Source organism: Rhea pennata, chromosome 12 (assembly GCF_028389875.1).
Source record: "Rhea pennata isolate bPtePen1 chromosome 12, bPtePen1.pri, whole genome shotgun sequence".
NCBI classification, from domain to species: Eukaryota; Metazoa; Chordata; class Aves; order Rheiformes; family Rheidae; genus Rhea; species Rhea pennata.
In genome coordinates, this window is record NC_084674.1 from 11,576,271 (window position 1) to 11,596,756 (window position 20,486).

Consider the following 20,486-nt stretch of genomic DNA (forward strand, 5'->3'; position numbering starts at 1 on the left):
TCTCCTTGAACAAGCACTTCTGAATTTACATCTCATGAAATAGCCAGCAGTTTTCCATGGATGGCATAAACTCAGGCAGCAACATAAATACATTGCAAGTTAATTCCTTCCTACCAGTAAAATAATCTCTATAAACTGTTTCCAAACTGGCTCATGTCTCAGCTTTTGATGGGCCACAGGCAAAAACTTCTGTGTTTCTGCATTTTTCTTGAATTTGATTATGTGTTTTCTCTTGATAACGTGGCCTTTCATTTATATCCTGTTGTTTGGAGGTGAATAATGCACCCACTATCGCTTTCCTTTATGTTATCTTTATGTGGCCAGAAGCCATGGTACCATCTTTTCTTACAATTGAATCCTGTATGAGTGATGAAGAGTGGCTGGAATGATTACTAAAAAAGAGAACTTGTCTTCCATGAAATGTCAGTGGAAGCTGACATCTAAAAGAGGGGAGGCAAAGGAAGTGCTTGATCATTTAATAGAAGCAAAATAAAGGTTCTTTGGAGAAAGCTCAATGCCTTCTGGGAAACCTTTGCAGTAAAAGGACTCCAAATGTAGAGGTGAACCTTAGGCTCCTTCCCTTATCCCTGAATCTATTTTGGAGACCAGTCTGTAGCTTACAATAATAGTGGATGAGCAACACTTTTGCAAGCTGTACTCAAATGAATGGCCTTCATAGGCCATAGACAGTTGCTGAGAGAAAAATCCAAAAAGGTGGGATTATAGTTAACAACTGATGAAGAAGGTGTCAGAGAAGGAAGAAGATGACTAACCATTGCCCCATGACCAGTCGTGGGGAACACTGTACTTGCTTTGTAGAGTCATGGGCCGGCTCAGATTAGCTATGGAAAGTGATGTGTAGGATTGTCTTGCTAGTTTTATAGTAGATTTAAAAAATGAAGAAGGAAAAAAGAGGGTAGTTAGTGAAAGTAGCAGCTCATATGTGAAAAAAATGCTTTTAAGTGTAGAGGAGTCTCAAGATGCACACTATCCTGTAGCTGTACTTTTCCAACATTGCCTTGCAATTACTGTTTTTCTTCTAAAGTGAAAAAATCGCTGATTTGTGCTCTTAGAGAAGAGTCTAAACCAAAAAGCCCAAAGTGCCAGTTGCAGTTACGTTGGCTGGCTGTCACATCAGAATAACTTTGGCCTTTCAAGGCAGTTAAACAGTATCAATGTACATTTGGCTTCTAGAAGTGCAATTACAAGAGATAAATGATTATCCAATTTGCTGAGACATTTCAATGAGTTCATTGGATTGCAGCTTCAGTATTAGCCATGTATTAAGCAGAGGACTCTGTGCAATTTTCAGTGCCATTAGTTTGGATTCCAGCGGGCTCAGGCGCACAGGAAGAGCTGCGTACCATTAAATCGGTAGCAGGGCACATGCTCTTGCATTTATCACTTTCATTTCATGGCCATGGTGTTGACTTTTAGGAGAGGGAGGGTTTGTTTTATTTTCCTGGAAATTGCAAGAAATATGACAGAAAATGATTGTTTAGGTGCTGAGTATGTCTGAAGGTGAAGCAAACCACGTGACTTTGCAGTCTCGTGATCTTCCACAGGTTCTTTGCACTGGGTCAGGCATTGCAGAATGAGTTATCATCTCTTTGGGGCCACTTGGGTCAGAATTTGTCACCACTCTGTGTGTCTTATAATGAATTTGCCTGGCAGAAGTAACTCATGGTTGGTTGTGGGGTTGTTTCTTTCCTCCTTTCCTCTCTTTCCTCCTCATCCCCCTTCCCTGTTTTTCCAATCTGGACTGCAGATGTGGGCTGCTGCAAGTAGGAGACAGAGTTCTTTCTATCAACGGCATTGCAACCGAAGATGGGACCATGGAGGAGGCCAACCAGCTTTTGCGTGATGCTGCGCTCTCTAACAAAGTGGTGCTTGAAATTGAATTTGATGTTGCAGGTAAGGTGCTGAAGGATTTCCTACTCCTTACCACTGGCCAGACAATCTCAGTGCTTTTCTTCACCCATAGGAAGGAGTGTGTGTATACAAGTACATGAGGTCTTTGATAGATCTGGGCAGGAGAAGAATGAGAATATCCTGTGAAAAGACCCTTTCCATTTCTTCTTGTTCTCTGATGTGCACTGAGATGGGAGGTCTTTCCTTTAGTGCTTTTATAAATCCCCTGTCATCTATTGCCGCATGCATGAAGTAAACCTATTGAGTAAGTGAAGAAACCACCTGCTCTTCAAGTATTTTTTCATTAATAAGAATAATATCTATATTAATTTATGGCCTTGAAACATGAATGGAGCTAAAGGTACTGGCTAATGCTAAAGTGCAGCTTTGTAAAAATTTTCCTTCTATGGTGACAATGCTACCTCAACATACACTGTGAGATGAGCACTTAGCTTGAAGTTCAGAGCACACTATTTTAATGAAAATCCAAGTTTTAACCTGAAGTCCACAGAGCCTTGGATTTATTTTAACCTTATTTGAACCTTATTTGAACCAATGAAGCTGAGTTTTATGGGTCTTTTTTTCTTGGTTCCAAAGACACCATCCGTGCAACTGAAAACTCTCTCTTTTATCATATTTTTTTTGTCTGTTTTTGGTTTTACAGAGTCTGTCATACCCAGCAGTGGTACTTTCCATGTTAAATTGCCCAAGAAAAGAGGTGTGGAGCTTGGAATTACAATCAGCTGTAAGTATTACTCAGATTTTTGCTATTGGTTGCAAGAGCTACTAGTGTCTACCCTAGCTCATCAGAGGGGCCCAGCAGAGAGAGAAAAGATGATGGGCAGTTTCCCAGTAGCACTCACAACGCTTGTGATTTATTCCAACCTAAATTAGATGGTTGGTTCCTGCTTCTAAGAGCTGACTGCTGAAGAGAAAAGCAGATACCATCTCCAAATGGCACCTTTACAGCTGGGGTGTGCGACAGGTAGTATTATTAGTAATACTGCTTTTATTTCCTTGCTCAGAGTTATATTATGTTGCTTTAATAAGTAATTACCTGGTTCAAGTGGGACCTGTGCAGGTGAAGGAGGCAGCCAGGGAGAGAAGTTGGAGGAAAGAGAGCAAGTGAGTCCCATCATCCAGATGTGGAAAACTACTGCTCATGCCAAGAGGAGGAAGAGGCAGATGGGCCTCTGAGGGATGAGAGGACTTCGGGGGCAAGGGGATGCTGGGCAGGATTTGCCCCAACTGAGAAAGTCATTACATTGACTAAATGCCACTGTGAAGGGGAAGACCTGCCTGTCGGGACTTCTTAGGCACCCAGAGAACAAGGCATAAACTTTTTCCTTTCTGTTCTGATTTCATTACATCACTCCCATTTAATTATCTTGGTTTCTATTCTGATGCATGTTTTTCATTTAAAGAACTTTTGGCCTCTTTGTAGAGGACATAATGTGGAGACATCTAGGCATATCTATCCCTAAGTTCTGGCCAACTTTAGGTCTTGCTACGTCTTACATCTGCGAACTTTTCCTTTATGGCAATCGTGGTCTTGCATCACTCATCCCTCTTTCATTGCTGGATAAACTAAGTTGCATTATCTCCAATTTGCCATGCCCAGAGGCAACTACCACGTCTCAGCTGAAACAAAGCAACCTGTGAAACTGCAGTAATGGGATCTTCTGTCTGAGCCTTTAGGATCATGAACTCAGCTTTGTCTGGGGAATTGAGTCACTAAGGACACTTTAAACCTGGATTTCATTAAAACAGTTAAGCTATTTGCAATTACCTCTCAATTTTTACAGGATTAGTCAGTGAGTTAAGTGGATTTTTTTTGTCCAATTTTGTCTAGGAATGATACTAATGTTGACTGGGGGGAGGGAGGTGACTTTGCACCTTGTGTTCTTTTCTCTCCCTCTCTTCCCAGCTTCCCATATTTGTGTTACAAGAATACTCCTAAGAAATAACAATTTTTAATATTTGGCTTAGTAGCAACTCCTGTTTTTGAAGATATCAAAGTGCTTTCTAAACATAGTAGAGCATCGGTAAAACCATTTCATTAGCAGGCAAGCAGGGACATAGGGAAACAGCGGAGGCAGAATTTGCCTTGGGTTCCCCAGCCTGGTGCCCTGCTCCTAGCGTTAGTATTAAAATCTCAGCATCATCTCAGGGAGAAATGAAGGATGCTGAATTTGATAGCAAATTCCTGCTGGCTTGAGCATGGCCAGGGTTTCACCCCATTTAAGCTTCAAAGCTCAGTGTTTGGCTGGGGCTGGAGAGCAAAACGCACCTGAAGGTTACCAACAAGAGTGCCAGATTTAATTTTTGGAGTCTCACTTGAATGGTATCTGTTTCAGAGGTGCGTTTACACTTCAAGTGTATTTTTGTGTTGAAAATGTTTTCATGTGAGTTTTGTTTAAAAAATTGATTTCACACGCTTTTTAAAAATCACTGTTGAATAAAAATTGAATGAACTGATCACAAGTTTTAAAATAGATAGATATCCATTATCAAGTATAAAACAATATTTTAACAGTGTAATAGATTTGATCTTGTTGATTGTTGAACATGTTTGTAGGACATTAAGTAATGCATAAACATAAAAATATACTTCAGTTCTATGCTGAATCAAGCAAAAACTAGCAAAAAACTTGATTGTTGGCTGCTTATTGACCAACAATCCAGAAAATGTGGGGGCAAGTATGAAATGCTAATTGAATCCTGATTCTGTCTTCATATATTAGTCCATAAAAGCTATTTCCATGTGACCCCTAGTGAATTATATCATCATGCTGTCACTCTGCCTCTGACCAAGCAGATAAACACACCAGTCTGGAACATTAACATCAAAATAAGCAACCTTACAGTAAGTCCTCCCTGCAGGGACATGATGTGCGTGCAGGAGTGATGCAAGCAGCATGAGAAAAGAGGTAAAAACAGCTCTTTTCTGTTTTGTTCAGTTCCTCTCAGTACTGTTGATCTAGACCTAGAAGCGCCTTTACAGCCTTCCTCCTGACAAGGAAAGGACCATAGCTTGTGTTCAGGGTAGAGGACTTGGCAAACTGGTCTCCCACACTGGATTTCTGTGTCCTTCACTGTACGACTGGGACAGGTTGAATAGATGACAGCCCAGCAGGATCAGTACAAGTGCCTCTGCGCTGTAGTTGCCACAGAATTGGGTTTGTTTTAAAACTTTGTGGTGCAGCTACACTGGAGATGAATTGCTTTCCTTGAGTTTTACCTCTTGGTTTCAGCCAGCTCAACTGTACTTGATTTGTCTGTCTAGGAAGGTTAGTGCTGCCTTCTTAACGCAGGCAAAAAGCGTTGCTGAGGTGCACTACAGAAATAAAGGCGATTGAGCTCGCCTTGAGCTGTGGCTCCTACAGCTGGTCGGGTGCTGGTGGGGGAGAGTAGGGCTCTTGGTGGATGTACTGAAAGATGTGTGTAATGGGGCTGTCTGCAGAAGGAACCGGGAATCTGCTGGGAAGCCTCATGAAAGGACCGCGAATCCAAGTGGTTTTTGCACGAGGAGAAGGACAGGCGCTGCTGGTTCTGGCGTGACGTACCGCGTGGGTCCGTGCTCGCTTCTGGTTAAGGCGGGTGGTTGTGCTCTGCGTGCACGGTCTGCGTGCTCAGGATGCAGTTCTTCCTGGGACCCAAACAGAGCGTAGCAAAGCAAGCTAGAAAGCGTACTGCAGACATTTGCTGGTAGTGCTGTTTCCCCTTTCTTCCCCCAGAGAATAAACGGAAAGTCCAAGGCTTCAGGCTCTCATTAATTCTGCTCTGTATTTCTACGGCACCTCAGGTTCCCTTTCAGTCTCCTGCTTTTGCAGAGTGAGGATCAGCAAGCGACAGAGCCGCCGTGTGCACGGCGACTCCTTGCCACAAGAAGCCAGTAAAACCTGTCCCCTTTTCTGCACACTCCAGTGCCTTAGGTCTGCCACAGGGCGACGGCTGCGTTGGTTTTCAGAGCAAGGGCTCCTCGGGAAAGGACGGTGCGTGCGCGCTTGTGTCGCTGCCTGGAGCGCGGAAGCGAGAGGGCTCGGGAGCGCCCTGGTTTGCAGAGGCCTCCGAGCTGCTCCGAATCGCGTGCGTGCAAGGTGCACAGTGAGGCTTTTGCACACTACTGTGAAGAACTGGATCTCAATAGCCTGCACTGCTCATCTCCGTTAGCAGAGCACTCACCACCAGTGCTCTGCCTTTCTGCTTACGTTCAGTTCGAATGATATACTTGTGCCTTTGCAGACTTTCTGTAAGTCTTCTACAAATTAAAATCTCCAGCAGCAAGAAGCTAATAGTTATGTTTTCTTGGAATACCCGATCGTTCAATACCTGACCTCTTAAAACAAGATATGGACTTGTTATTAGCCTCTTGAAAACTATAGTTGATTACCTGAAAGATTGCTTCTTCTGTTTTCCTTTTTTTTTGTCTGTCTCAAATACCCTCTCCAAGGGCTATTTGGGAAATTCACTGCAGGGTACAGGTATGTTGTTGCTGCTATTTAAGCAGGTATTCATATTATCACTTATTTGAGCTATGCATTAATTCTTTATGTAGCGTGTTTGTAGAATTACCCTTATATATCTTAAAAGTCAATTCCTGTGTCCTTGATGTGAAGTGCTAGAGATAAGGAGTAGCTATTATAACCACCTGTGGATGATAAAAACAGAATCTGGGTACATAGATAACTTCAGTTAAGTTGTTCAAGGAGTGGAATCGCAGTCCCAGCAAGAAGGTGGCTCTGTTAGGCGAGCAAATCTAGCTTGTGGGCGCTGGATTCACCTGGGAGCTGCTGCCGGCCTGGCAGAGCGCGCCGGCTCCGCTCTCGTTTCCCTTGCAGCCTCTGAGCCCTTTCCCTGCCCGCTTGCAGCCTCAAGTGAGATTTGCAGCTCTTCTACAAAGATGCTTTTATAGAAGTGAGGTATTCTGTCATGGTTTTGCTACCTGGAGATTTTGAAAGGAAATAGATCTACAGTGATGTAAATATCCTGCTTGCTGCAAGCACTGATAATTTATGCACCCGCTGCTAAAACTAATAAATGGTGCAGGCAAAAGGTGAGCAGAAGGGACTTGATTTTCGTTGCTGCTTTATTGTAATTGATTCAGATTTGCTTTTATTCCTTTTCCCATTGCTTAGCTATCCTGGAATTACTGAGTTCCTGATTTTGTTTGTTTTTTCCCCCTTTATAAATGTTTGTTTTCATAAATGTATTCTTAGGACATTATTACATTTTTTTTTTTAAATTATACATTGACAAAATGTATGTCAATGATGCTGCTTTGGCTTATTGATAACAGAGGGCATTTATAACTGATGGAAGCGTGGAGGCATTGAGTTATGGTCTGGTGCTCCTTGGAGGGGAATAATTTACCAGTAGGAGTCATTACACATTCTATTAAAAACACGAAATGGACATGTGTTTCTGGCCTCGTCATCCATCATAAAGTAAATGCCAAGTGAGCCAGAACCCCAGCAGAGGTGGCGAGAGACTGAAAGCAATTTATAAAAAGTAAATAACAGTATTGATCAATTTGCCGTTTTATCGCTGCCCTGTCACCACTGCGAAACAGTGTTTTCATTTGGAGTTTCTCCCCCACCCTGTGCTTCCAGCTTCACCAACTATTGATTTATGAAGCTTTCTCCTAGTCACTGGAGCAGATTTAAACTATCTTCTGTGCTGTTAAGCCTGCCAAAAATATGAATCTATCTGAAAAAGGACCTACTTCCACTAAAAGATTTGCCCTGGTGGATGCAGGTCAAACCCGAGTGCCCGCAGAGGAGACCAGTGCGGGTTTCTGCATGCCTTGAAGAGCCACGTCCTCGCTGAGGGAGGAGAACGACATGAGCTCAGCTCGATGCTCCATTTGAGAGGCAGGGAAGGGCTTTGGGAGACCAAAGGCAAAATGAGGGAGTTACTAACTGCAGGTTTTCAAATTGACATTATTCAGTACTTTGAGATTTCACTGTCTTAACTTTGAATCTTATGCCTCTTAAGAGAGAATTATTCATTAATTCTAACTTACCTTTCAGCTTTGTAGGTACTGACTAATAAGGATGATTTTATAAAGCCTTTCAATGTTATACTAAGTGATTATTTAAAAATGAAGGGCTGCCGGTTTGTTAAAGCATAGTTGGGATACCCTTTGCTGGTAGGGGAAGCAATATACCATTATACATTTAACTAAAATATCATGAAGTCTGTTTGGAAAGTATGAGTTTAAAAAACAATTTTTCCTTAAAATTTGCTTTGTTCCTAATGGATAAAGCACTGTGTTTTTCACTCTCCCTTCTGCTATGAGCAAAGTGGTGCCATGTACAATGCTGACTGCTGTTGCTGAGTTGCAGAAGGATGGGGTCTAGCCCTCTGCTCCAGTCCTGACCACCATGACCATGATCCCGAGTGTCACCGTGTTGGTTAGATGGATGCTGTGTAAAATACCTTTTCTGCAGAGCATGAGGCATGTTGTTGCCTATGCTTCTTTTTCTCCTTTTTTGCTCCTTTGCATATTTGTGGTCTCTGGACCCATTTTTCCTGCCATGGCTGGGCTGGGTTTGGAGGTTACCATCCTGAATCCACTGCCTGGGCTATGGAGTTGTTTTCTAACCCACTTTTGTCACACCAGCTCTGCTTTGAAATGAATAAACACAGCGTGCAGCAGAAATAGTTGAGCTAACCTGGATGGCTTTGACAGAAGGAGGCTAGGGAGTGACTGTACATGTAACTACACTGGGCTTGGCCTCGTGGGGAGAGGGTGGAGGAGGTCTGCTAGCAGGATCTCCACATCTCGACTGCAGCTCCATGCACCTGCCTCAGCAGGGAAGATATATCTCACGTTCAGGAAGACATGGAAACAGCTGAGCTGAGCTGGATTAAGGTCTTGGACAGCAGCCCATGCTTGATGTTGAATGAAGTTGTATAGCAGTGGTAGATACAGAATGGCACATCTCCCTGTGCTGGCATCTAGCCGCTCATGACTTATGGCTTTCTGGATCTCCTTCTGGTGACCCGATGGATGTGAGACACCTTCTGGTGTTTTTTACATTGATTTTAGCCGCATGAGCCTCTGTTTATGGTTAGTCATTCCTTCCCACTGCTCAGCTCTCTCCGGCTTGAGTCGGTGTATCTTGGCTTGTCCATGCTGATGAGAGGTTCAGCACAGACATGAGCCCTTAGTGAAGCTGAACAACCCCTCTACTTCTCTTCGGCTCACAGCCACAAGCTGAACATGAGTTTCCAGACAAAAATTGCATGGCACCACGCACCAGTGGGTCCTCAGAGAGACATGGGCAAAATAATTCTTTCAGATTCTGTATCGTTCAACAATCGCATTGCCATGACTATCATATAATCAGTCACAGTTTGTGGTCTGACCTGACTTTTATGCTCAACCCTATTATAGCTGAGATTGGCTGTCTTTTTGCGCTACTCAATACAGAAGGTTTAGTTATATCAGGGAGAGAGTAGGTGACTGGCAAAGCATGTGTAAGGTTTTTAAATCTCATAAATGAATGTAACCAACAGAACAAGCCAGAACAGAGGTGTTGGTAAGAGGAAGCGTTTATTCCTTTGTTGTCTGACTTTCTGGAGCACTCTCTGACTCCTTTTCAGATCGGTGGGTTTCTGTGTGATTGATACCATCTACTTCCTAGATATTAATATCTGACCTACACTGAATATGTTCAGACACTTGCGAGTTTGTTCCATCCCGTGCAGTTTTTGCTAAGAAGCACCGTCAGCATTAAGCGAGATGATGCAACTCGCATAGGGAGGCAGGGAGGAGTGATGCAGGGCAACAAGGGTACTCTTGGTGCATGTTTGGCATGCAGATGGCAGAGAGGGCAGAAGGGGGTCGAGACATAAATCCCTCTTGGATTTCTCAAGAGAGCAGCAGGTCTTACAGGCAAATTTTAAAATGCAACTGCTCCAGGAGGTGCATACTTGTCTTTTGTGGGCTGAAAAGATTGCCAGTCTGGGAGAAGAGAGAACAGGGCTGGAAACAACCCCTCCCACCTCCAGCCCTGAGAGCAGTACCGATGCTGTGATTTATGTGGTTGCATGAAGCAGTGGCCTGAGGAGCTGAACCAACAGGGAAAAGCCATTTGTAAAATTTTCTTGGGTTATTTTCCACATAGAAATTTTCCAAACCCACTTTCCTGCAAGACCATGGAGATGTTTACATTAGTGCAGCAGTGAGAGCAGGTATTCCGTAGCTAGCAATCCTATGGAATGGCTGACTATTGCCATAGATATTGACTTGCTCCCTGTCTCTAGTTAGAGGTGTGAGGAGAAAGCTGTTTAGTAGTGCTGGGATCAAGGAATCTTGCCTATTCTTCTTGGGCTCTGTGTGGCCTCCCCTTGCTTAGGAGGGGACCAAAGGAAGCAGCAACAAACAGATATCTGCTAGGAGTCAATTTTTCCCTCCCTGGCCTGGTTTCCAAGGAAGCCACATTTCAAGTGTGAAGCATCATTTTGCCAAAGAAATGTAAATTCCCTTTCCTTTAACTCCTTCTCCGCATTAACCACCCCCCTCCTAGATTACAGACTCAATACTGAGTTTCGTATCCACCTGTCTCTTTTGCAGCAGCAAGCAGAAAGACAGGAGAGCCTTTGATCATCTCTGACATCAAGAAGGGCAGTGTTGCGCATAGGTGAGTGCAGGATTTTCTGTCTGCCAAAACCAATGCAAAATACGCAGCCCAGTAAAAGGGGTAGAAAGAAATCCAAGCAGCAGCACTTGGATCTGGGTTTTTCCAGTAGCTAAGGAAATGCTGACCGTAGAGGTTTGTCGTAAGCTGCAGTAGAGTTTGGTATAAAACTGTCTGTATTGAGATTAGTGAAGCTGAGCTAATGGAGAAGGTGGCCAGGGCAGTGATTCAGAGGTGCTGCTGTTATAGGAGAGAGGAGTGTTTATCCCAGTCATCAGTTCATTTAAGAGCATGATGAAGGGCTTCGCGAACATACGCCGTAACATGCTGCAGCCCATCACGTAGTTTGCTGCATCTCAGCTCCTACCTGGGCGAACCGAATGAGTGCACTGTGGGAGCCTTGGGAGCAAGGCTTTCAGGACAGTTTAGTGCTGCTGGAGGGTTGCTTGTGCAGGACCTTGCAGAAAAAGTAGAATATGTGTCAGGGGCCCTTCTCAGGTGCTATATGTCACCCAGGCTGTATATCCAAATAGGTAAGAGTAAGGGTGGCTAACTTCCTGCCTCATTCTGGGTCGATGCATGCTCCACACAAATGTCCTTCCTTTAAGTTATAATTGCCCCAAACTTAGTGGTTGTTTCCCAGAAAAGATCCAGGAGAGTAAAAAGCTAATATCATCATCTCCCTTGCAGAACTGAATGCATCACAAGATCTGAAAGGCAAATACAAATGTGCTTTTAGTTTTCTTTTCCTTTCTGCATAGAACTGGCACCTTGGAGCCGGGAGACAAGCTGTTAGCCATTGATAACATCCGACTCGACAATTGCTCCATGGAGGATGCTGTGCAGATTTTAAGGCAATGTGAAGACCTGGTCAAATTGAAGATTAGGAAGGATGAAGATAATTCTGGTATAGAAATCCCAATGCAAACTGGTGCCTGTCCACTTTAATGACATTTCCCAATAGGTAGTGCAAGCCAACAAAGATAAGAGCTGAAGCCTGTCTGGTCACCACTTTCCAATTGATTGTAGTCTATTTTTGTTATTTTGCACTTAAATGGAGCCTGGAAGGTTAAAATTCTGTTCTGTCTGAGCACAACCAAAGACTGCAGGCTTTTACTTCTAAATGCTATGAATCTTTCCTGTGACCTATTTCATATGTCAAATTTAAAAATTCAGCATTCCTGTTTTTTCTTGCAGATGAGCAGGAGACAACTGGTGCCATTATCTACACAGTAGAGCTGAAGCGGTATGGTGGTCCCTTGGGAATAACCATCTCCGGGACAGAGGAACCTTTCGATCCTATCGTCATTTCGGGGTTGACTAAGCGTGGTCTGGCAGAAAGGTGAGCTTTAGGAGGCAGAAGAATGTATTGGCCTAGGAAGGGATCTTGAAGTTTGAAAAGATTCCTCTGCTTTCATGGACCCTTCCTAGGCGTTTTAGCCAGTTAATCTGCTAAAAAGGAAAGGTGCTGTAAAGGTACAAGCACTGTTGCAAAGAGACAGCCCTGCAGGTGAGAGATGTGCAGACCTACACACAGGAAGTGTGGGGTGGCTGGGACTGTGCCATTAGGGTAGGGCCCAGTGATGAGAGAGGCTCAAAGCAAGGCCCTTCTGGAAGGGTCAGATCCAGGTTGAATGCAACATCTACGATAAAAGGTTCATCTGCTCCCTCTTTTGCTGAGATGCTCTCTAGTCCCTGGTTTCCCCCACCTTATCTCTTGTGGAGTGAGTGCTCAGCCTGCCCACAAATCCCTGCAGCCTCCTAGCTGGGACTGATGTGCTGATGGACTACAGCTCGTGGCTGCGACAGCAGTGAGTCTGCTCGAATGACAGATCCCAGGGGTTGGGGAATCTGTCCTTGCTCATTGCTCAGTCTGTTGCATTTGGAGATATCTTAGCACAGGGCTGGCATGCACCAGAGCAGCAGGCATTTATACAGCAGGTTTACCTTCAGCAGCTGGGGAGGTTGACTCTGTGTGTGTTCGTGTGTCTGAATATATGTGCAGCATGGGATTTAAAGGATCAGAACATTGCTGAGATAAGGTGAACGAAGTCATATGCTGTATCTTAATTTATCCATACCATAGCTGTGACTTGTAAGTAGATCTTTTCAGCAGCCATGTGTCACTCTTCTCATAGGGTTGAATTACTCTCTGATGCTGAATGAGTAGAACAGCAGCAAAAACCTCTGAACAAATAGGTATAAAGTGCTAGGCCTTGAGTAGGTTTGGCTTCAGGCCTGATCCTTTACTTTTCCCTGGTTCTAGGCCAGCCTCTGAGCTGAGCTGTACAACAAATCAGTGCAGTGTTCTGCATTCAATTCCCTGGCTCTTAGCACCTGCAGTGCTGCAGTGCTGCTACCAAAAGTTTCTTTTGGTACCGAAGCAGAATTTCATTATATTCTGAGAAGGAAGAAGGATGGACTCAGTCAGCAGTGGTTCTTCTCTTTGGGGATTTTGCTTCACTGCCTCACCTCTATAGATTCGGTTATTTTTCCTGGAAAATAACAGCCAGATCTATAAAATATCCAAGACTTTTCTGTATAGCAGTTCTGCACTGTATCAGCTGCTCAGCGTGGGAGAGGTTAAAGACAGAAAGCCCAAATGCTGTCGGGCATCAGAAGACAGTCTTGTTCCCTTGTTGCTCTCCGGTCCCTTTGCAGCGCCGCTGGCTGTTCTTCGTTTGAACTTGGATGCACATCAGTGTCTGTTCCTTGGAGAAACATAGTGCAGGCAAGTGCTGCAGTACTATTGAATTTTGATTGGTAACTGGCACGCAGTAAGAAATAAAAAACCTTTTGAGAAGAGCAACAGGATCGTTTAGCATGTTCACCCTAACAGTCTAACAAATAAATGATGCCTGTCCAGTGGAGCAGTGTGGGGATGGAGCATCATGGGGTGGTCTCTGGGTAACCTTGGCTCCCTGTGGGAAGGGGAAGGAAAGCTGCAGTGAAGCCTGCCTACAGGAAAGGTTGCATATTTTTTCTCCTGGGAGCAGCAGTAAGCAGTGGCTTTCTTTGACCTTGTGAAGGCAAAAGATGTCCCTTTCTTACCATTACATACCCTTCCCCATGCCACAGACATTCTTAGCCAGGTTCTGAGGGTGTCAGAGGTTTCTCAAGGCTGGAGTTTAAATCTGAACCTGTGCCTGGCTTTTGTTGGAGCACAGCACACGTTTGGGCAGTGGCAATGCGAGGCAGACTGGGTCCTGGTGTCTGCTGATGGGGACGCTCTGCCTGCGCTCGTGGAGGGGCAGGGAAGGCTCTGCGCTGTGGCTCGTGCTGCTCTCCTGGTAACGGGGAAAGCAGAGTGTCCTCCAGGACCTGTCACACGTTTATCACAGCGGGTGACAGCCTGTTGGAGTTGAAAAGGCTCCGGATTCGAATGACTTGGGTTTTATCTTGACCTTGAGCATTTTTCTTCCTGGTCCTGTAGAAAGTTCCAGAGGTGGCTCAGGATAGTGGGGTTACTGTCAAGCGGCGGTTCTCTCCCATGTTGGTCACTCTGTCACCCCTCCTGCAGTGCCTAGAGGTGACCTCGGCACGGGCCACGGGACTTGTTTTCCTTCTTCCCTGAACATGTATGCCCGGGATAGGAACCAGTACAGTTAGATTCTGGTTGAGGTTTAGTTGTTCTGAAAGAGCAATTTTGGACTTTCACTGATGTGTGAACATGTCTTTAAGGGCTTGACCAGCCTTCTCTAATACTCCTCGGTGAAGCAGATAGGGATCCAGGAGTCCTCAGCACCCACCTGCATTAGCGAGAGGGGCTGGGATGCTCCCACCACTCATGCACTGAGCAAATCCACACTGCATGCAGGCAGCCACCTCTCCAGTAACCCATCTGGAGAGCAGCTGGTGCTGTGGCCCGGGTGCGCCTCAGAGCTTACCCCATGCTTGATTCTGCTGTTGCATGATGGTCTTTAGACTGGCTGGTGTTTGAGGTGAATAAGGATTACCTGTGATGAACAGAGAGGAACGAGGGTGGTTACAGAGAAAGCAGCTGTTTCTGGCTAACTCCCGCTCAGCTTCTGTCCGCTTGTCTGTGGAGTGATGCCTGGAAAACCGAGAGGGAGACATCCCTTGGTGGCCTGGATTTAGATTTTCTTTTTCCCCCGTTAAGAGAAAAACTGGTTGGTTGTGACCTTCCTTGTTAATCATTTTTGTATTTTCCCCTGCTGAGGGAGTTTCACAATTTCTGCACAGCAGTTATGTTATTCAGACATCGGCAGTCAGGCTGGTGTTGAGGATGGAGGAGATGCACTCCCATGAAAGATCAGTGGCTGGTTTCGTTGCCATGGGAGAAGGCCCTTAAATGCTGAACCACTGCAGCGAGCAAAGGATCGCCTTTAATATGCTAGCAGTTAAGAATGTTTTTTTCGACTGTGTAGATGAAACTTTTAAGACAAGTACTCTGGTTGTGGTTTGACCTATAATTTATTTGAACTACGTAAGTTTTCCCCAATGGCTTCTTCTGTGTGGTTTCGGTGGTACAAGACAGACATCTAGTGGCCAGTTGGGACCATCATGACGTACTGTCCAGACATCTCAACAGGAACAGACTGAACAGCCCTGCCTGCTATTTGGCTGCATTTCCTAATTTGATTTACTTATGGTAGATGTTTCACAGTGGCACATTTGTAATCTTTCTTTTGTCCTCCCTGAAACAGTTCCATATCTTGGGGAAAGATAAGTAGCTGTTTCATCTGCGACCGTATATGAAATCCTATCCTGCAGCAGCAGCAATCCAGTTTTCTCTCCTAATGGACTAAATATAACCTTGGAGAGAGGCACGTTGCCATGAACAAAAAGAGATGACAGTCCAGATTTGTGGCACCTCCTGACTCAATCATCTGAGGTTCCTGTTAGCTAAACGTTGCAGCACTGCTGGAGAAAGGGAGAATCGCTGCTCTCACTTGTTACCATTAGGGAGCTGTAGTATCAGTGCGATGAGCATGGTCAGACGAGCAGTGAGTGCTAAGTCCCTTTGGAGCTGCCAGGGCTGGTGATGGATATGTTCTGCACTACCTGCTGTACAGGAGCTGCCAGCACAGCAAAGCCTTGGCGGAGGTAAAATGGGTCTATGTCTGCAGGTAGACCCAGAAGGGAAGGATGGAGGAGTAGAGTGAGAGTTGTTGTGAATCATTAATTCATTCCTAGCTATTCCTGAAGCCTGAGGATTTATTTACCAAAGAGCAGATGTTAGCATCAGAAAAGAGCTGTACAACAAAATGTGGTGACCTCTTCTAGCATGATCCTGCCTGAGAAAATCAGTGTTTTAGCTGCATAGGAGTGAACTTTAGCTATATTAGGAACTGATTTGCAGCTGGCTCAGCTCGCAGCTTGCACATGCAGTCTGACTGGACTTGTTTATGGGTTTCTAAGTTTGTCCTTCATTTCTTTCCATCAGTGTAAAATATGCCCTTCAGCTCTCTGTGTGAAGAAGACCTGTAGACATCACAAACTGGGAATGCTCGTCCCTTTAGCATATAAGCCGCTTTGGCATTGAAAAGTTCTGAATTTAAACCGAATGTAAGTTGATCTAAAGTCCCAGTTACCAAGGGGCCTGGGAATTGAGATGTGCCTGTGTTCACGCACATGTGTGTTTGTATAGACGCTGCTGAAAGATTGGAGGAAAGCCAGATTCCTGGTACTGGGGATGAATAAGGGAATTAGTGGTAGACAGTGCCAAGAGAAAAGCGAGTCATGATCTCAATTCTATTTTAAAGTACTGAGAGTTAATTTGTTATTGCTTGAAGCAAGAACTTAATGGCCTGTCTCACTAAGGCAAATTGCCTTTCTACATTTCTAACAGCATCTTTCCTCTCTAGAACTGGAGCCATCCATGTCGGTGACCGGATATTAGCTATTAATAACGTGAGCCTCAAGGGCAAGCCGCTGAGTGAAGCCATTCACCTACTCCAAATGGCAGGAGAGACGGTAACGCTGAAGATCAAGAAACAGACTGAAAGTGAGTTCAGGAGCCTGGCTGGGGTGGGAGGACACAAGTGTACCCCACCCAGGACCCAGGCGATGAAGTAGGTAGTGCTGTGGGTTTCCCCGTGTGCGTCGGTGTGCGGGGACCTGGCTGGCTGTTGGTGGCAGGTGAGACAGGGCAGCGTGGTTGGGATGGGGAGGAGAGACTGGGGACAGTAGGAAAAGAAGGGCATTCTTTGGACTTCTGAGACAAAGATGGAAAGAAAAAGGCAACCCATGGACTCTCTGGCACTGGGAAGAGATTAGGCAGCAGGTTTTTGGCTGTAACAATTTATTTTTGGACTGGCACCTTGTGCCACTGGCTTCCCAATTCTCCCTGTCTCTGTGAGTGCTTCACACAAAAGGAAAGCAGAAGATGCTTTTAAAAGTAGAGGAGTATAGGTTTTTAAAATATAAATGCCCCAAATGAACCAGGGGATTCTGAACGAGTGAAATCTATGGAAAAAAAAAAATATGTAACTGAACTTTTGAAAGCAATTGGCAATAAATCTTTTATGCCCCTTTTTAGCTCGGGATCCTGAGATCATCTTTCAAAGCAACCTACCTTCACTCTAAAATCCACCTTTGTCTTTCTTTGCCAAGCTCCCTACAGCTTTGAAACTGTCCCACTTCATGCGGTACCAAAGGAGCAGGAGCAGATCTAGAATGGCAGACCACTCCTTTGGGGAAGGAGAGGGAGGACGGGAGAAACCAGGGAAAGTGCAAACATTTCTCCCCAAACTACCTCTACAAAATCACAGGCAAACATGCTTTTCCATCCATTTCAGAAGGGGGCTAGTGAGTTCGACCTTCATTTCTGTGTTTGTGCCATACTTGAGCAGCCTCTAGACCTGGCTTGACCTACCCAAGCAGTGGCTGCGATGCTGCAGGAACTGGAAGGCATCAAGTGATAAAGCTCTTCCAAGCTCACTTGGCCTATGGGATTTCTGCCCTGCATCTGGAGAAGTGGCATTGCTCTCTTGTGTTGCAATTCTTATCTGTAAATCTCAAAGCACTTTACAAATCTGTGGCATTGCAGCTGTTTTAGAAATGGAGGAAAGCAAGCCAGGACATAGTGGCTTAGCAAAGTAGAGGTAGAACTGGGGAATTAGTCCCTCTTCAAGAAATCCTAGTCTTATTCCCAGAGGCCAAGCTTCGTGATCCTTGGTCTGAAATAATCATTTTTCCCTGCTGACACTTAGCATCCTCTCAGCCACTCACTGAAATAAGTGCCAGTTGGAGTCTCGTTAATCTTTCTAAGAATGAATCAGGCATAATTGAAATTCCAAGGTAATATTGTGTTAATTGTTCTCAATTCAATTCAAAGGTGAGCAGTCCTTTGAATGCTTGGAAAACGGGGACTTTCAGGACACTGGCCTTTGGTAAAATAATCTGTCCTCATTGACAAATGCAGACTTTCAGAGGCTCTTTATTCCAGCTAATTCTCCAGCAGTCAGAGGCCTGGGGTGGGAGATCTGGGATGCGGATGGCTAACAACATATTTAATCAATCAAGACTTTAAAATATTCAATATGAAGAAATGCTTGTGTTGAGAAACCTTGCTTGTATAGCTTTTGGTTGGAAGGGAATTTGATACAATGATAATAAGGGCCTATTATTAGTAAAATAATGGAAGGGAGGACTGAGCTTCATCATCCACGTTCAGCTTTCCATTTTCCAGTCATTAATCAGGGGAAATTCAGTCTCAAAATATCAGACCCAGGAATACTACCTTTGTCTTGAGGCTGCATAAGGAGACTCTTGCTGAGGTGGTGGTTTGCCTTGAATTGATATGAGATTGTACAGTCTTGGAAGAGGGATGTAAATTCAGGCATGGTCATTTGAGATTAGTTTGCATTGTCATGGGAATGTCAGTGAAACTTTTTCTGGTATGAAGTTCATAGTTCATAGTAGCACCCTGACTAGGTGCTACTGACACAGTTTGGGTCCTGTCCCCAAAGGCAAATCATGCCAGAAGCTTCTTGGCTGGAAGCACTTCTGATCTGAGTCACAAAGGCTCTCTGAGATCAGAAGGACCTATGATGCCTTACTCCTCAGTGGCTCTCACTTATCTAGGCAGGTGTGCTCTGTAGGAAGCTTACAAAGACACAAGAAGATGGACTTGTGAGTCTAGATTCAGGTCTCGGCTCTCTCATATTCCAGGATATATTCCAAATCCCAGTAGATGCTTCTTACATCTTGCATGGGCTAAAACTCTGAAAGGCAGTTTTTCAGTGTCGTGTGAGGTAAGGGTACTGTACGAAATCTATTTAACTGTAATGCTCAAACTTTTCTCAGTTACATTTGAAGAATCAAAGAGGTTCTTCAGAAGACTTGTATCACCTGGGTTTGTTCCCATGTGAACCTTTCCCTGAGGCTTGCTCTTCATGCCTGGTAAAGCAGTGTGTTCTGGTTTCAGAACCCTATCCCAAGAAATCTGGGAGTATAAATGAAGTGAGTGACCCAGAAGATGAACTGACAGACTCCCAGAAAACTAGCAAGCTGTCTGAGATTTACTCTACCACAGTTCCTAGTGTGGACAGTGCTATGGAGTCCTGGGATGGCTCAGGCATTGATGCTGGCTATGGAAGCCAAGGTAAGCAGTGTCCTCTTTCATTACAGGTCTCTGAGCCCATGTGAAAACAGGTAGAGCCTTCTGGCCTGTTTGGAGGTTCAGCTTGAGCCATGGATTGTGATCTGGCTGCACTTGCATAGCTCCTTGGCTCCAGCAAGGAGATGGCCTTCTAAAATACATTCCTGTGATGCTCTGAGTTCATGTGTCTGTTTTATATTTTTATTAGTGTGTTCTCCTTGCTTATGTGGCATCATGCTGTTCACAGCATTTTCAAAACCATTACAGCACTTTAGTTCATGTAATCAGGAGAAATATTCACCGTCCATATGTCTTACAAAATACTTGGTCTATAGTTCATTTTTAAATCTTCAGAGAGGCCTTGTGAGATGTATTAATCCTCTTCAGGCTGTTTTAAAATGTACAAGAATTTCTTTTGACTAGGAATTCACTTACTCAACAAAATAATTGAGGTAATACTATGAGAAAGGGTCTCTAACTCTCCTGCGAGTGATCAGATGTATCGTGTGACTCTGAGGCCAAGTTTGTTCAGCTGTGGCTTCTGAAAAGCATATAGAATTGGGATGGAAGATGTTCTAGTCCTGGGAATAGGTTGTCATTTGGAGGAAAGCACTTGGAAAATAGCTATTCTAGTTCAGATTTAGTGACACAAGCTAGTCACACAAGCTAGTTGCCCACCTTGAAACAAACCCCCTGAAACACCATCCAAAAAGGAAATTAGTGAAAAGACTGCTGTCCAGAAAAGAACATAGAAATAGAGGGAGGTACTCCAGGAGTGGTGCTGTGTAGCGCCTTCAGTGAGCTGGACAAAGTGTGTGCCTACGTGACTTAGAAAGAAAAACTCTAAGGACAGCACCATGCTAGTGTGTCACTCCACAGCACTCGTGTCTTACTTCGTTCTCTGAAGTCTTAATTCAGTAGTGCAGGTGGGACTAGAGGCTTCATTAAAGAGAGATCCACTGGCCTTCAAAATGCTGCAGTCTTTCTCCATCTAATTGAATATTAACACAAGTCAGACACTGGATTTAGCAAAGTGATTACTTTCATTGGTAAACTGAGAGCAAGTAATTGAATACAGAGCTCCACAGAGAAGGGCTGATGATACGTTGCCCAATAACCACAGAAGGCAACTTTGCTTCAGGAGCTTTCTCATCTTTCCTGGTAATTGCATTTTGCTGCACAGTGTTACGCTGTTGCTGGCTGGAAAGAGGAATACTGGGGGGCAGCAGGATGCTGAGAAGGAAAGGCAGGCTAAACCACGGGGCCAGCAGGAGTGCAGGGCAGGCAGGATGCAGAGAGCTCGCAGGAAACCCAGAGGTTGGGGTTTACTCTCCAAATAGAGAGCGATGGATCAGGCACCT

At 44.6% G+C, this 20,486-nt stretch overlaps 1 protein-coding gene across 5 annotated transcripts in view; it reads left to right on the forward strand.

Moving 5' to 3' along the window:
- GRIP2 (glutamate receptor interacting protein 2) overlaps window positions 1–20,486 on the forward strand; it is an 88,696-nt gene that overhangs the window by 53,238 nt on the left and 14,972 nt on the right. For 3 of the 5 annotated variants that reach the window (XR_009959649.1, XM_062585194.1, XM_062585196.1), the window contains 7 exons: window positions 1,769–1,914; window positions 2,576–2,656; window positions 10,496–10,562; window positions 11,321–11,466; window positions 11,757–11,901; window positions 16,388–16,527; window positions 18,952–19,128. Coding sequence is in view for 4 of the 5 variants with exons in the window: in XM_062585194.1 (XP_062441178.1) it covers window positions 1,769–1,914; window positions 2,576–2,656; window positions 10,496–10,562; window positions 11,321–11,466; window positions 11,757–11,901; window positions 16,388–16,527; window positions 18,952–19,128 (902 nt within the window). In the remaining variant the exon portion in view is untranslated. The remainder of the gene's footprint in view (window positions 1–1,768; window positions 1,915–2,575; window positions 2,657–10,495; window positions 10,563–11,320; window positions 11,467–11,756; window positions 11,902–16,387; window positions 16,528–18,951; window positions 19,129–20,486) is intronic. The other 2 variants (XM_062585195.1, XM_062585197.1) reach the window with 2 other exon arrangements.